The sequence below is a fragment of the Python bivittatus genome, unplaced genomic scaffold (assembly GCF_059951505.1).
Source record: "Python bivittatus isolate LINGU-HERP-01145 unplaced genomic scaffold, Pbiv_v1 ctg000280_np1212, whole genome shotgun sequence".
Classification (NCBI taxonomy): Eukaryota; Metazoa; Chordata; class Lepidosauria; order Squamata; family Pythonidae; genus Python; species Python bivittatus.
In genome coordinates, this window is record NW_028277066.1 from 156,076 (window position 1) to 172,411 (window position 16,336).

Consider the following 16,336-nt stretch of genomic DNA (forward strand, 5'->3'; position numbering starts at 1 on the left):
CAGGAAGCTGAACCATCCATTTGTGGCGGGTTTTGGAAGCCCGACCCCGATGGCTCTGGGGGCCTAGTTTGGAAGTTTGGAGGCCCCACGGTGGTCTACCCTGACTTTCCCAAGCCAGCCAGCCAGCCAGGCTCATATCAGCTGCTCTCCTGGTGGGATCCTGAATGGGACACGGGAGATATTTTTGCTGCTCAAGCCATGGCTGCTGACCGGCCGCATAGGTTGCGACAGTAAGCCAGAGGAGGCCTCTGTGTTTGGAAGCAGGATCTTTCCCACTCAAGGCTCCTGCTCCGCGCTAGAAGGGAGAAAGAATCAGAATCTGGATAATGACAGGGAGGAAAAGGGAAGTGACCGCGTTTCCTCCCCTTTGAATGAATGAGTGCGCGTTCTAATTATAGGCCCAAGGCTGGGGATAATGGGAGACGCCGGGGTGGGCCCTCCAGGCTTCCTGTGGACCATCAACAGCTTTGACCAGAGGGACATGGCTGAGGCAAGGGGCCCCCAACTTCTGCCAGCAACATCTGTGGCTTCAGCTTCCAGCCTGGCGCCCGAGCTGCCTATTTCGAAATGCCCTCTTGGGTGGGATCCCTCCCGCAGCATTGGCGACGCGTCCTGCAGGATGCTTGATGGCCAGCCTAGGCGTTCCTCATGGGAACGGCACCTGAGGTGGTCTTGCGGCTGGAGAGGAGGGGGTTAGGGAGCTCTGCTTCCCACTCCTCGGAGCCACTGGCTCCCGTCCGGCTGCGGTCAGGGCTCCGTCCTCCCGATGCTGAGCGCCGGCATTCCAGGAGCGCTTGCGGCCACTTCCACAGGCAGAGACCCTTTAACCCCCCGTTCCCAGCCGGGTCCTCTGGCCGGGGGATCGGCCGGCCGGCCACCCACCCACAGGCCTTCAGAAGAGGCTAAATTACAAGGGAAAGGCGACGCATAAAGAGCCTTTTGTGACGCGGTGGGGCCTAGCAGGGAACAGAAGGCAATCTGTTGCTCCAGGACTGGCAGTGGGGCTGCAGGCTGGCAGGCCTCTGGAATGCCTCGCAAGGCCAGCCACGGGGAGATCCCAAACAGCTTGGGAAATGCGTGCTATGGATGCAGTGCGCTCCCAAGTGATATGAAGCTCTAACGTGGTTTATTTGCTTGAGCGTAGCATGTTAAGCGAATAGCAAGTTTTATTAGCTCAGGTTTAGGTTAGGGTGTGAATCCGAGCCCTGCGTTCCCAAAATGCACATTATCGGGTTCCTGAATTAAACCATGAACCGGCTGGAACGTGAGCTGTCCAAATGCCACCTACTTGCATCACCTACTTGGCTGCAAAAAAGCTAACCAAAGTCATGCCAGCCAAGCTTAGTGCAGTGTGCGAATCAGCTGCAAGTCTTTATCCAGTTTGGTGGAGCGTATGGTGTGAATGCAACCGTTGTAGACATCCACCGAGGAGTGTGGTGTCGGTTGTTGGGAGACTAGGCTTGCAAAGATGTTATATTTCCTCTCTACCTTGAAGAGTCCTGAATTAGTGGTTGATCTTTTGGTGGGGTGGCCATCCCTAAATTTCTGCCCTGGTTAGCATTGTTGGAAGCAGAAGGGGGGGGGGCTGTCAGAAGATAGGAGAGGCCAAAATGGGCCAGATGCACTCAAGCCCCACCCTTTTGTGGGGGTGGGCAAGATGCCTTCCAAAGGGGACAGGATCATGACGCTACGCCACGCCCGTCATCTTGCCCAGTTGGATACCCACCCCCTGCAGGCCGCTGGGGCTGTCATCAGAAGAGTTGTCAGAAAGCTCTGCAGAGAAGCCAACTGGCGAAACCGCAAATGGTAAAATGGAAAGCACGCTGGTGCCCAAGGATGTGTTTGTGGTAGCAGGCACCATGTTGTCTCTTTGTGTTTTAGGTAAATAAATGCATCTGCAAAGCATTTTTCGTGCGTGGGTGCTGTGATGAGGATCATCTTCCTACTAGGAGAATGTTCCTAGGTTCATTAATTAACAACAACAAAAAAGGTGGTAGGAGTGGGAATAGAATAGATAAGCAAGTGTTTATACAATTATGGCAGCATCATTTCCCCCTCTTGCATAATTAGACAAAAAACAGAGGCCTGGTGCGATATTGCAGGATTATCGGTCAATCGGAGCTTAGAAGAGGTGAAAGAGATATTAGATAAATTGATGGGGAGTCGGTCTGTTGTCGCTGCCTCTTCACAGCCTCTTTCGTGGGGCTGTGAGGTTTAGTGGCAGCCATTAACCAAATAGCAGTTGGTAATAATTTGGTTCCCAGACGAAAAATCAGGCGACCGTTACGCAAACGATCAGCCGCAGGTTTCCCTGTTCGGTGAACAGACCTGCCACTTTGCTGGTTCATAGGACGGCTGTTAAAAAGCGAACCAGAAATTGCACAGTGATAAGTTGCTTCTTAAGGGAATTTGTTCTATTGATGGAATTCTTGTAACTCCATCCCTTTATTTCAATAAATCTTGCTAAAGAGAACTTGCTAAAGAGAATTGTGCTAAAGAGCCTGCTTGCTAAATAATGATGATGATGATGATTTTTTTATTAAACTTGTATGCCACCCAACAACTTTGGGCAGCTTATAACAATCAAACAAAGAAGTTACAATAAAACAAAAAAGGCAAGTAGTCCTCACTTAATGACCATTTGTTTAACGACTGTTAAAAGTTACAGTGGTGCTGAACAAAGGGACGTACAACCGGTCCTTGCACTTACAACCGTTGCAGCACCCCCGTGGCCATGTGATCTCGATCCGGGAACTTGGCAACCAGCTCGTACTTACGACAGTTGCAGCATCCTGCGGTCACGATTGCCATTGGGGACCTTCCCAGCTGGCTTCCAGCAAGCAAAATCAACAGGGAACCGCGTGATTCTCTTAACAACCGTGTGATTCACTTAATGGCTGCGGTGATTCGCTTAATGACCGCTGCAAAAAAGGTAAAATTGGGCATGACTTGCTTAACGACTGCCCCGGTTAACAACAAATTTTTCAGGCCCTATTGTGGTTGTTAAGGGAGGACTACCTGTAAAGAAAAAAAGATGGAAAGCGTGATGAAGTGAGGGATCTCATTGTCCCTCACCAAAGGCCTGGGTGAAGAGCCAGGTCTTCAGGACCCTTTGAAACACCAACAGGGTGGAGACTGTTCAGATCTCAGGGGGAACCTTGTTCCAGAAGGCAGGTGCTGTGCAGCACTTCCGGGCCCCTGATAGATGACATTGTTTAATTGAAGGAACCCAACGCGTGCCAACTCTGCAGGATCAGATGTGCCGGAGAGATTGTACGGGATACAGGCAGTTAGTTGGCTAGCTCAAGAGCAGTTATGGAATAGAGCATTGCCTTATGAAGTGCTTTATGGGCTTTCCATGAACATCTGGTGGCTTATTGTAGAAAATGGTGATGGGGTGGAGAGTCTAGATGACCTTCTGGACAGCTCAGCTCTCATTATGCTTGCACAGACATCATATTGCCTTTTTCAGATCATTTGGGACTTCAGCTCCCAGTGTCTGCAGCCAGCAGAAAGTGTCCATTTGGAAAAAAGTTGTGGTAACCTGACTGTGTGGCCAAGTAGGACTGTGTGGCCCGACCTTGATCCGGATGCAGAGAGTTGAGCCGTAGTTGGTGTATGTGATACGGTTGGTCACAAACGGGGCCCTAATGCTTTGAAATGGTATGTGGGAAAGACCTTGAAAGATAGGGTGAAGAGATGCTGCCTAGGGAACGTTCAGATAAGAGGCAGCATAGCCCACAGCTGCACAATGGGAGGAGCAAGAGGCTCAGAAGGGTCCCTTCCTAGCTTCCCAGCCTGTAAAGGAGACAGCAGGAGATTTGCATTGGCAGACTTGCAAGATTCATGTCAGCCTTACGAGGTAGACCAGACAGGAAACACAACCAGATGAGCTAATTCTACTTTATTGTAAGGCTACCTTAACAGAATCTTGCAAGTCTGAAAGGAAGGTGCTGAATTAAGAACAGGGAGACCCAGGTTCTAGTTCCCACCAGCTACAGAAGCTCACAAAGTGACTTTCCACCCATCACTCTCTCTCACCCAAGAGCCAGGATGGGGTAGTGGTGAAGGTACTGGATTAGAATTAATAACTGTTAGTAATTGTTGTTTGGCTTGCAATGCTTCATTGTTTCTGCTCTCTGCCAGACCAAGTCATCTGTGTGCATCAACTCTGGCAAGAGTAGTCTGGGAAATACGGTCTCTAGGTTTTCCAAGCCAGAGGGAGCAACCGTTCCTTTTGCCCTCAAATGATAATAATCACTAAGCAAAACATCATGTGACCGCAATGGACTTAAGACATCACTTCCCATTCGGTCGTTAAGCGAGATGTCACGTGACCCTGACTTACAATTTTACTGCCAGCTTCTCCATTGACTCTGCTTGTCAGAAGCCAGCTGTGAAGTGTGCAAGTGGCAATCATGTGACTGTGGGATGCTGCGACAGTTGTAAACATGAGGACTAGTCATAAAGTTACTTTTTCAGCTCTGTCGTAACTTCACAGGGCAGTCGTTAAGCAAGATCTACCTGTAACACATATTGCTGCATCCTTTGATTAGTAGAAAATATTGCCTTTTCCAGAATAGATAGATCACACATTTCCAACAACCATTCCTTGACATAATAATAGTTATTGTTATTATTTATCACTATTGTTATTAATCATCCTTATCAGAATTATAACATCGTATTTTGAGATATCTTACAACTAACAGATTAGTTGGGACATCAATCAATCTTGCTGGACTCGGGTGGTTGATCGTAGCCCCCAGACATGGAGGGGGTGCTAAGGGAGAGAACCCAACATAGGGAACCGTAGCTTTGATAGCATAAGTCTGTGTGAACCAAACCCATTGTCAGCCCTACGAGGTAGACCAGACTAGAATGCCAAAGTCACGAATACTAAAACAACTTTTAATATAGGGTTACAGTAATAGAATTTTGCAACTCTAAATGTTCCTCCCCCCTCCCTGCCTTCATCCTAAAAGTCTAAGACGGTTTCTCAGGTTACAGTTCTAGCCCAGACTCAGATTTCTCTTATCTGACCATTGCCTTGGCTGCGGCTCTTCCTCCTGTTCCTCACGGTTATTCTCACACCCATTACGCCCATGTTCCTTCTGAAAGATTCGGCAGCACAGTGAGTCCACTTTTGCTGCAAACCAGTTGGTTGTGGTTCAGGACAGGCTGTGCCACGAGGAGCGAGGGAGGGTGTGGTGGGCGCCCGTCCCTTTCTTGGTCTGTGCTCATCCCCACCACTTTTGATCTCGTTCTTTTGCTGAACTTCCCTGCAATTAATTCCTGTGGGGACTGTGGTTGAAACCTTCAGGATTAGAGGAAACTTTTTTGAAGTTGCAGGGAACAAATCACGTCCCCATGCAGCGGCCTTTCTGTTTCATCAGCAGAAAAAGAAGACAGCCTCCAGTGTAAATTAGGAAGAAAAATACACTTGCGGGAAACTTTGTCCAGATTTCTGTGAAATCTTTTTCAGGATGAGGACCATGGCTTCTTCATTCTTTTTCTTTTTCAAAACATGCTTCTCCCTTAATGTCATTTTCTTGCCTTAAGTGCAGGGTTCAACATCTTGTGCCTTCAGGATCACATGTGAACCTTAATTTCCCTTTTTTATTGTCCTCTGGGCACTGTTAAATTTTGGTTTCCTACCAGTCTGAAGCAGGAAGTATAACAAAATCTGTGGCATAAACCTAAGATACGTGCCTTTATTAAGGAAGGGAGGAAGGAAGGGAAAGAAGAGAAAAGAGAAGGAAGGAAGGGAGGGAGGAAAAGAAAGAGAGAGAGAAAGAAAGAGAAAGAGAAAGAAAGAGAGAGAGAGAGAGAAAGAAAGAGAAAGAGAAAGAAAGAGAGAGAGAGAGAGAAAGAGAGAGAAAGAGAGAGAGAAAGAAGGGAAGGGAAGGAAGGAAGGAAGGAAGGAAGGAAGGAAGGAAGGAAGGAAGGAAGGAAGGAAGGAAGGAAGGAAGGAAGGAAGGAAGGAAGGAAGGAAGGAAGGAAGGGTAAAGGGAAGGCAGGCAGGCAGGCAGATGTCTTTAAGAAGTCCCAACCCCACCCAATGGAGTTGTTCCTTCTATTTTGAGCTACCAAACCATTCCTCACCCCCGGACTACATTCCCCATCACTACCCGTCGATACCAGCGGATTCCAATACTAGCAATTTTATTTTTGATTTTCCTGATGATTAATGAAACTTTTTCTGGGGCTCCACCGTCTGTTTCCTACTTGCCCCTGTTGATGGAGACTTTCACAGCTGTATAATCTGCCAGGTGAGCAGAAACCCAAAGCCTAGGTGGCTGTGGAGAAGGCAACCCTAAGTCAGCTTTCTAACATATTTCTTGCCCTCTATTAAATAAACATGGCTTGTTCCACATTTGGGTTTTCTGGAGTATCAAAGTTTGCAATTTCTGCCTCTGATAGTGGCAACCAAAACATCTAGGTCTGTAAAATGTTTATTATTTTTTTTATTTTATTGGAGGCATTAGGCTAATATCAAGCATGACTGGATATCTTCAAAGATGATTTAGCTTCTTGCTTAGGACGCCTGCTTCTGTTGCATTTATGTATTATGACTTGCTCCCCAAGAATGAAAGTTCAAAGGGATGTGCAAACTTGCAGGCTGATGGTTGTATAAATGGAAATTCCTGGCTTTTTATGTCATGAAGTTGAATATTCTGTAACATTGTTTGTGGAAACCGAGTCATTAAGAGAGAGAGATTATTTGCACAAACGGTATACGGTAGGAGGTTGCTTGGAATAGAGCTCTAACTGGTTCTGGCTTACCATATATGAGCATAAAATTCAGAAAAATGTGGAGCGATCTTTCCATATTGCCTTCTCATTGTGTTCTGTCCCATCCTATCCTGTCTTCCTCATCTGTCTGTCTGTCTGTTCCACCCAATGTTTTTAAACCTTGACTACTTTAAGACGTGTGGACTTCAACTCCCAGAATTCCCCAGCCAGCATGGCTGGCTGGGGAATTCTGGGAGTTGAAGTCCACACATCTTAAAGTTGCTAAGGTTGAGAAACACTAGATCAGTCTTCATTATTCATCCATCCATCCATCCATCCATCCATCCATCCATCCTGTATCTATCTTCCTTTCTTCTCTATCTATTCCATCAACTGTCCGTCCTATCATCCATCTGCCTGTCTGTCTAAACAGTGAGAAAACCCTTGCTGAGCATGTGAACCTTCAGACAACATTTGAAGAAGTCTCCCCCATAGATAGACAGACAGATCGACAGACAGACGTGGGTTCCTACAGGGTGTGCCAAAAGCTGGAACCCACAGACGGTTTGAATGGGTTGAACTGGCTGCCATTTTTTTCCTAAACCCTCCGTTACTTGTTTGACTCATGACTTTTGAACATTTTTAAGTGGGGCAGTGGTTTTCTCTGAAAAAAATAAAAATAAAACGATTGCGATTGGCCTGTGGGGCGTGACGTTTGGTATTCCCCGTATATAAAAATAAAGCATGTCACAGGATGGCCACATCTTGTGAGATCTGGGCATTCTGACGGGCAATCTTGCCAATCCGAAAAGCTCGTTGAACCACTTTCTGTCTTCTCCAACGTTTCACATACAAAAATGAGAATACGTTGGTGGGTCTGAGTGCCCCCAGTTGTAACAGACACTCCCTGGACTACCCATCCTACAGATCAGAAGAGAGACTGTCTGAATCCGACTCTCCATTTCTGCAGCGGGAAATGGGGTTGGGTCCCTTGTGGTTCAACATAGGCAAGGTGGTCTGAGGAGGTGGGTAGAAAAGTCAAGATGGTGGCCCAGACTGGGTGGTCAAAGTCCCACTTCTTTTTATTGTGCAACACATATCAAAAGGGGCAAGACGTTGATCTCCAATCATGGCTACCATCTTGACGTTTTTGGCCCCTCTGTGGGTGCTCTGAGCCAGCCAACTCCCCCAAAAATCTGGCAGCAAAATACCCAAATTCTTTTTTTTAATATAATTTTCACTGAAAATTTTTGCACAAATATAAGATGAATTCAGATAAAGTACCCACATTCGGGCATTGCAATTTGGGGGTGACTGGAGATAGATATCGGAGCATCCTCTTTCAGCCATTATTTCTAGGGGGGGGAAACCCCAAATCAGAGCACAGAAGTGAGTCATTGCACAGCTGAATGTTGGCACTGCCCCCTGATGATCCTGGGGGGAAGATGACATGGAGTCTGGGGGCTCTGCGTGGCCCACGAGGTTGTCCCCCCTGCTTTAAGCCATGTCAGGGCTTATTCATGGGGGCCTTACACGCAATGGGAACATGACCACTCTGTTTTGTTAATTGAGGATTAGCATGTTGTGCAAACCAGCTGTCCTGGAGTGAGTCCAGACGCGCATGAGAGTTGCCTGTTGAGGGTTTGCACAGCTATTATCCTATTTGCTCAAGATTTCATGGCTGCTTTGTTTATTCTTGTTTTCATTTACAGTAGATCTAATTAAACTGTAGCATAATTGAAATGTTCTCCCCAGGAAGAGACGCCTGGTGCTGACTTGACTCCCGTTTTGGGGCCAGAAGCATTTTTATTCTCTCCAGCCTTTTAATAGACCAGCATGCTCATTTGAAATGCACATGCTGTGTTGCAACGCCTGGGTCCTCTGGCTTCTAATTTTCTTGCTTATTCCTTGTCCGTTTTCCTTAATCTATCTGTTCATGTTGTGCATGTTAACTGCGGCTCAGGAAGTTCGCCTGGGGAATATAATGTGGCAGCAGGGTTGGAAAAACGTGAAGAGCGGCTGATGAGTTTTGAAGATCCAGTTGACCTGGATTTGAAATATGCCAATATTAGCACTGATCCTTTTCTTCCCTCTGTGGGTGGCCATGCCAGGTTTCTACTTCTCGCTTAGTCAAGATCAAATAAGGACCTGGGTCCCAAAAAGGTTGCTTGCTCTTAGCCTCAAAAGAGTTTTAACGCTGCCATTGTGGCGAAGAATGGCCATTGATTCTTTTCTGGTCTGCACTGCAGAGATGTCCCTTTTAAAGTTCTATCTCATTTCTTGATTAGCAGCTCACTCTACTTGGAAGAATTAGGGCAGTGTTTCTCAACCTTGACCACTTTAAGATGTGTGGACTTCAACTCCCAGAATCCCCCAGCCAGCCATGCTAATACTGGCTGGCAAATTCTGGGAATTGAAGTCCACACATCTTAAAGTGGTCAAGGTTGAGAAAACACTGCTCTAGAGAAATCCCAGTCTTTCCTACTCTTATAGGTCTACTCCTGGGTAAGGGAGGGTTCCATTCCCAGAAGCCATGGTGGAGCTGAACGATCAAGGCTGAAATCCTGACAGTGCAGCTTAGATGGATCAGGCCACGGCCTGTCTTAGCCCAGTTTGGCCAGTGAGGTGCCTCTGGGTGCTTGCAAGCAGGAGATCATAGAATTATAAAATCCTAGGGTTGGTGGGTATCTTGGAGATCTTCTCATCTAACCCCTGGCCAGCGTAGGAAGTCTCTCATGGAACCAACCCCTCTTACTGTTGTTCCCCTATAGCTGGTATTTGGAGGTTGGCTGCCCCTAATCCAAAATCCATACTGAGTTTTCCAGACTCATACACATGTCCTCCACAAGTTTCTCTAATCTCTGTCCAGAGCCATCTGAGTTTAGTGGCTATTATCACTTCTTGTGGGAATACAGGTAGTCCTCAACTTATGACCATTTGTTTAGCGACCATTTGAAGTTACAACAGCACTGAAAAAAAAAAATTTACGAATGGTCCTCGCACTTACGACCGTCGCAGCATCCCCACAGTCGCGGAATCAAAATTCAGGCACTTGGCAACCAGCATGTATTTACAACAGTTGCAGTGTCCCGCGGTCATGTGATCACCATTTGCAGCCTTCCCAGGGGGCTTCCAACAAGCAGTCAATGGGGGAAGCTGGATTCACTTAACAACCGTGGCAAAAAAGGTCGTAAAATCGGGTATGACTCAACGACTGCATTGCTTGACGACAGACGTTCTGGTCCCAATTGTGGTTGTAAGTTGAGGGTTACCTGTAATATCCATAGGTGGACTATGTGTTGTGCTGAAAAGGTGCTTTTAAAACTGTTTCAAGTCTCTTTAGGGTGAGCACAACCTTTATTGGTCTTTCCCACTGCAGAACGGGAGTCTCCCCATTAACTGCATTTATTTTCAGCAATTGGGCCACGGCAGTTCAACTGTGTGGTTGGAGATGGCTTGGGGGCATGGGGGGATTTTAAGGGATGTTTGGGGCTCTTGGTTCTTTGCCTTCCGCCAACCGTCTTTCTTCCTCGGAGTACAAAGGCGAAAGTTATTTCAATGGCAAGAGGCTGGAAGAGATTCTTCTGGCACCTTCTCAGCATCAGTTTTGGTGCCAGCCAGTGGAACGAGTGCAGTCTTTCTGTTTTCCTCCTAACGTTTATTGAATGCCTTCTGTTAGGGCTGTAGGAAGCTGGAACTTAGCGCCTGGGGTTATTAGATTCAGCAGTCCCTTATTGACCTTGCTGAACACTTCCCCACTCTCTCCCAGGTCCGAATCAATGGGTCTAAAAAAGAAAGTAAACTCCAAATAAGGGAATGATGAACAGGATGTGTTCTTCTCCCCACACACTGGATTTCCTTTGATAAATAGGAACCGTTTGGAGAGAGTGGCCAACCACATCAAAGTGAACAGAGGCTCCGTTCGACGGGAGCATGGTTTGAAACCAGGCTTCCAGTATGCTATTCTGTGGGCAACGTGCGGGGCCTCTCTTATGTGTGGCCAGGAGAGACATGTAACGCCCCCTGTTGGAGTCCCAGCACTTGTGCAAGTTTGCAGCGCAGGAGAGATGGCGAGAGGAGCACCACCGGGTCATGCACACCCCCCATGGGGAACAGGAGGGCTTCCTTTCTCCGGCCTTCCATTCTGGGATTGATGACTCTGGCGTGGAAAATTACAGACCTCTCCAGATCAGAGCTTGGCAGCGAGCTTCGAAGGGTGGAGGGAATTGCTCTTCCTCTGCCTCTCCAGAATGGTGAACCTCCACATCTGGACCCTTTTTCTAGCCTTCCTCCCGTCCTCTGTATGACGGGCACCCCCCCATACAGGCACCCCCATCTCCATCTCCTCTTTTTGGCCCAAATGGTGAAGAGCCCGTGTAGTTCCAGACCAACAATGAGTGCGTTCAGCAATTCACAACTAGGCTTCCTTGGCTGGGGCAAGTTGCTGCTTGTGCATTGGAAAAAGACGCTCTTTGTTTGGGTTAAGCGACAGGGATTCGATCCCGGGAGGTCTGTATGGGTCTGTCCCTCCCAGGGAGATCCCAAGATCCTGCCTTGGATTTTTTTTCTTGGAAAGCAAAGAAATAAAGGTAGTCCTCAACTTACAACCACAGTTGGGACCGGAACCTCTGTCACTAAGCAATGTGGCCGTTAAGTGAGTTGCACCCGATTTTACAACCTTTTTTGCCATGGTTGTTAAGTGAATACAGCTTCTTCCATTGACTTTCCTTGTTGGAAGCTGCCCAGAAAGATTGCAAATGGCGATCATGTGACTCTGGGACTCTGCAACCATTATAAATACATACCAGTTGCCAAGTGCCCGAATTTTGAACATGTGACCGCGGGGTCACTGTGACGGTTGTAAGTGGGAGGACCAGTCATAAGTCACTTCAAGTCCACACATCTTCAAGCTGCCAAGGTTGAGAAACACTGTCCTAGAGTTTGTAAATTAATACATAGAAGGCTGTGAATGCCAGCCTATGGCTAACCTATGGCTAATTCAGCTGTGATTTCCTAAATCGACCCAATTCAAAGGTGTTAAACAATGGGGCCTTACTCAACAAGCCATGATTAAACAAACCATGATTACTGCAACATGGCTGGCTGGGGAATTCTGGGAGTTGAAGTCCACACATCTTCAAGCTGCCAGGGTTGAGAAACACTGATCTAGGAGAAGTTTTCTGGCTGATGAGCGGAGCATAAATATGTTCAGTAAGCAAACAAAGGTTATCTAGCCAGACCCTCTTTCCCACACAGCAGTTAATTACTGGCTTCTGGGACATGGGATGCGCTATTTTTTCCAGGGGTGAAAGGCTGCATGTCAGCCACACTGGAGATGGGGGGACACACAAAAATTATGTGGCTGAGGCTTGGAGAAAAATTCCATTTGAGTTAGTTAAACCAAAATGAATTAAGCCGTGCTTGTTATTCTTTGTGTTTTTTAATTGTGGGGCTTTAAAATCACACTTTGGTGGCAGAATCATGGGGGCTTTGAGGAGAGGCTCCAGGTGGTGCACCGTTTCCTAACGTGTGCAAAAATGAGGACTTTTGACCGCTGCTTGTGAGCTATGACTGTCCTAATTCATTGATTTCCAATGTGATCTAGATGTCACTGGTGGTGCCCACAAATGTAAATGTAAATGTATCTTTCAGTGGTCAAAATCGTGCAAGATCATCTGATCTTATTAGATGCTGTCATTCTACCTGAAATCTCACAAGAGTTTGCTAACCGGCCCCACATTTTACAAGATTCCAGGCTGGAATTCCTAGAACGTTGTGAGATTTGGTGACCTCCCAAGATTGCAACTTTAAATCAAAATTATTTTTAGTTTTGGAGTCTTGCAGACTTCATCTCAGGAATAGATACATGGGCGGTGTGCCTGAGGCACCATGTTGCCAACCCATAGAGGTGGTGGTGATCTTCAGAGGGTTTGGATGATGCTATCATGACTACATGAAATAAACGCTTGGGAATGGCCGCCCTTGTTGACATCCTGTGTCTGTGGTCTCTTTCAGAAATTGGTGTTCGTACACAGTCACCAAGACGGTTTCCTGCCACATCCAAAATGGAACCTATCTCCAGAGAGTTTTCCAAAGTTGTCGCTGGCCCATGAGCTGTTCAGGGGGCAGGTGAGGACTCAAAAGAAAGAGGAACATTAACATCTCCCAAACCTACTTGCTCACCATGTCTTCTCACCTTTCCAACACAAAAACAGAGTTGTAGATGACTGCTTCTATCTACTTCCCCAATTGGCCTTCCTCCCGGTTGGTGTCCTCCAGATGTGCTAGACTTCAGTTCTTGCACCTCCTAGCCAGTGCTGGCTGGGGATTTTAGGAGATGAAGTCCAACATATTTGGAAGGCACAAGGAGGAATGATTGTTCCAAACAAGGCTTGGATATAAGAGCTGTAAATGCCCCCTGCCAACGCTGAATGTCACTTGCTGCTTTTGTAAGCACCAAAGCTGGTCAAGAAGAATTAGACACCTTGGGAATTTCCTCTCTGTTCATTGGTTTTACAAGCTGGAATCCATTACCTTCATGAACTTCTGCCAGGATCCCAGAAGGAGACCAGTTTGGACAAAGGGGATGAGCAATCTTTAATGTTTTTTAAAAAGGTTTTTCTGGAGATGAAGAGGTCAAAAAAAGTCCAATGCTTAGTCCCAAGCTTTGAGCAGCTATAAACCCCCAGAGGACCCTCTGTGCATAAACTGTGGCAGACTAAGCTTGTTCTGTTTCTGGAAATCTGGCCATTTCTGCAAGGCCGTACTCACCTTTGTAAATCTTGTGAAGATTAGGTGGTTTTTACAATGTGAATTTGTTTATTTAAATACTTTTGCATTTGGCAAGAGCTGAAGGAGAGCATAGCATCTTTTCTCTGGATGACCCACCCGCTCTGGTGTTTCTCAAGAGTTTTCTTCCTTTGCCAAGAGGCTCCTGTATTACGACCTTATTCTCAAGATGGTTGAGAATTTCCTTTGAACTTTTCTTGAGGCCTTTGGGCTTACTTTATTGTAACTGGCCTCTACTGTGGCATTTTTATTTTCCTGTTCTAAATCTTTCCATGGCTGCCTCCATTTCCCAATTTTAAGAAATCCTTGGAAAGAGTTCTCTCTTAAGGTCTCCCTTGCATTGGAAGGGAAGGGTGGGCAGCCAAGGAGGCTGCAGAGCACTGGAGGGATGATCCCCTCTTCCAGATCTTCCCATCCCTCTGCAGCCTCTTTGGCTGCCCCTACTTTCCAATCAGAAAAGTCCCCTGGAAGGATTTCCCCCTGGAGGTCTGTCTCCCCTTGGGGTTGAATGAAAGTCTGGGCAGCCAGGGAGGCTGCAGAGCGCTGGAGGGATGGTCCCCTGTTCCAGATCTTCCCATCCCCCTGCAGCCTCTCTGACACTAGATCTTGGAGCTTTCTGGCTTCCCATCTCACATCCAGCATCAGCTGGCCTTGGAGGTCTCCATCAGGAAGTCCTCCTCAAGGCAGACATGGAGAAACGTGCAGCCCCCAACCCCATCTGAGCTTCTGAGGATCTCCTCACCAAGCCTGAGTGGCAAACCTTTGTGATTCCTCCCCTCTTTTGTGGGGGTGGGGGTGGATAATTTAAACTGCAAATAGATGCATTTCACTTCTGACTATTTTCTAGTTTTGTTAATGATCCCCTAAAGGGGAAAAAAAGATTCCAGATCTTTCCCCTGTCCTATGCACCTCTAGCCCCTGCTGGCTCTCAGGAGGTCAAAAATAATGAAAATGAAAAGTGCAACCACTGGCCAAAAAAAAAAAAAAGTTGCAGAGTCCTTGGTGCTCTCTGAGCTTGGTGGTTTGCTTGCAGACATTTCATTACCCAACTAGGTAACATCATCACTGCCCTGATGGTGCCCTGATGATATTCTCTAGCTGGGTAATGAAACGTCTGAGCCAGCCACCAAGCTCAGAGAGCACCAAGGACTCACAGTTCAACCCTGAGCTCCAGATCTTCTCTTCTATTGGGGAAAAAAAAGTTGTTCACCCCAACTTTAAGATGACTTTGCCTCCTTTTTGCTTATTTGCTCTATTTTGCTCTAAATCAGGGTTTCTCAAACTTGGCCACTTTAAGATGGGTGGACTTCAACTCTGGGGAATTCTGGGCATTGAAGCCCAGCCATCTTAAAGTGGCCAAGGTTGAAAAACACTACTTTAAGTGCTCTGTTCCTGCTCTCCCTTTCAAGTCCCCACCCCGCTACTTTCCCCCGGCTGCTCCTGCCTCCTGAAGTTGCTCGTGCTTGTTTTTGTCCTCCAGCTACAGGACAGTGATCAGGCCGACCTACAAGCAGGCGTTCAAGACGGTCACCGCTCTGGAGTGGAAATGCTGCCCTGGGCATTCAGGGCCAAACTGCGAAGCAGGTACAGGCCAGGGAGCAGGATCCAGGACTGTGCGTGAGCATTACAAAGCGTGCACATCTTGTGGGGTGGGAGAGAAAGAGCATAGAGGTGAGTTTCTGGCACACAACTGGATTGGGGGTGGGGGGGATTGCCAGGGGAGAAGGGGCTTTCTGAGAACAGAATGTGCAGACTGTGGTTTCTGCTTGTTTATTCTTTGTCTTACCCGACGGCATCGTGTTCTGTTATCCTTTCTATGGTTTATGATGCCTTGTGGAGGTCCTTAAGCAAAAAAATAGCTCCCGGCTCAAGATGTTTCACAGGAAGGAGGAAAACGGGAAGGATGGGTGAGGTGGGTCTGTCTGCTGCCCTCCAGGAACCAACGTGGTAGCAATCTCATGTCCCAAGTGGTGCAAGAACACCTAAGTTTTCATGTCCTAGAAAAAAAACAAGCCTGTTTCTGACTTTTCGTAACGGTGTGTACAACCTCAGAAGATGCTTAGAGCGTATGGTTAGAAATATTAGTCCCCGTGCTATAGCTCTGAGGTCTGGCCACTGTTTGCAGAAGTAAATAGAGCATGTCTCCGCATTGAAGGATGAAGACAGATGTAATGTAAGAATAAAAAGCAGAGAGCGTGTCTTTAATATGTTTGTCCTCACTATGAAACATCTGTTGCTGTGGTATGACAGGAATGGAAGACAGTCCTCTGGCCGAGGCTGTCCTCTCAGCAATGGCTCCATGACCAGCTGTTCCATGACCCTTGTTGCCAGATTGCAAGGAGCAATATTTTTTATGGCCAAGGAAGTTCAATAGCCGTTTTGTTTAGGCTGAATGAATGGAGAAATCATTCTTGGCCTTAATGCCAGGAAGGATGTGAGAATGGATGTACTAATTCCGCCCATTGAACACTCAACATTGCCCAGAATGGGACCTGTGAAAGTTTCTTGGGACTATAGAAAGATCAGAGGAAAAAACTGGAAGAGAAACAGAGTTTTGGTGCCCCGTTTAAATGTCCTGCTTTAAGATCAAGGTCATCTCTAATCCAGGATCTGAGGTCTGAAAAGGATTGTTGGTTCTCCTCGAGGTGGGCCTCAGAAGAGGGCGCTTGGTCATGTTAAACCGCTTTCTTCAAAAGTTCAGTCTCCAACTGATCGTTCCCACTTCCCCAGAGGGTTGTTGTGGATTCCATTCTGAAATGGCAATCGATAAGGGGTTGAGATGAGCGAGTTTGGCCCAAAGTTTTCTAACAGT

The 16,336-nt window shown here is 47.0% G+C and overlaps 1 protein-coding gene across 5 annotated transcripts in view; it reads left to right on the forward strand.

Annotated features, from left to right (window-relative positions):
• EMID1 (EMI domain containing 1) overlaps window positions 1-16,336 on the forward strand; it is a 62,392-nt gene that overhangs the window by 2,642 nt on the left and 43,414 nt on the right. For 4 of the 5 annotated variants that reach the window (XM_088143183.1, XM_088143179.1, XM_088143182.1 and 1 more), the window contains exons 2-3: window positions 12,751-12,864; window positions 15,005-15,195. In XM_088143183.1, the coding sequence (XP_087999309.1) occupies window positions 12,751-12,864; window positions 15,005-15,195 (305 nt within the window). The remainder of the gene's footprint in view (window positions 1-12,750; window positions 12,865-15,004; window positions 15,196-16,336) is intronic. The other variant, XM_088143181.1, reaches the window with a different exon arrangement.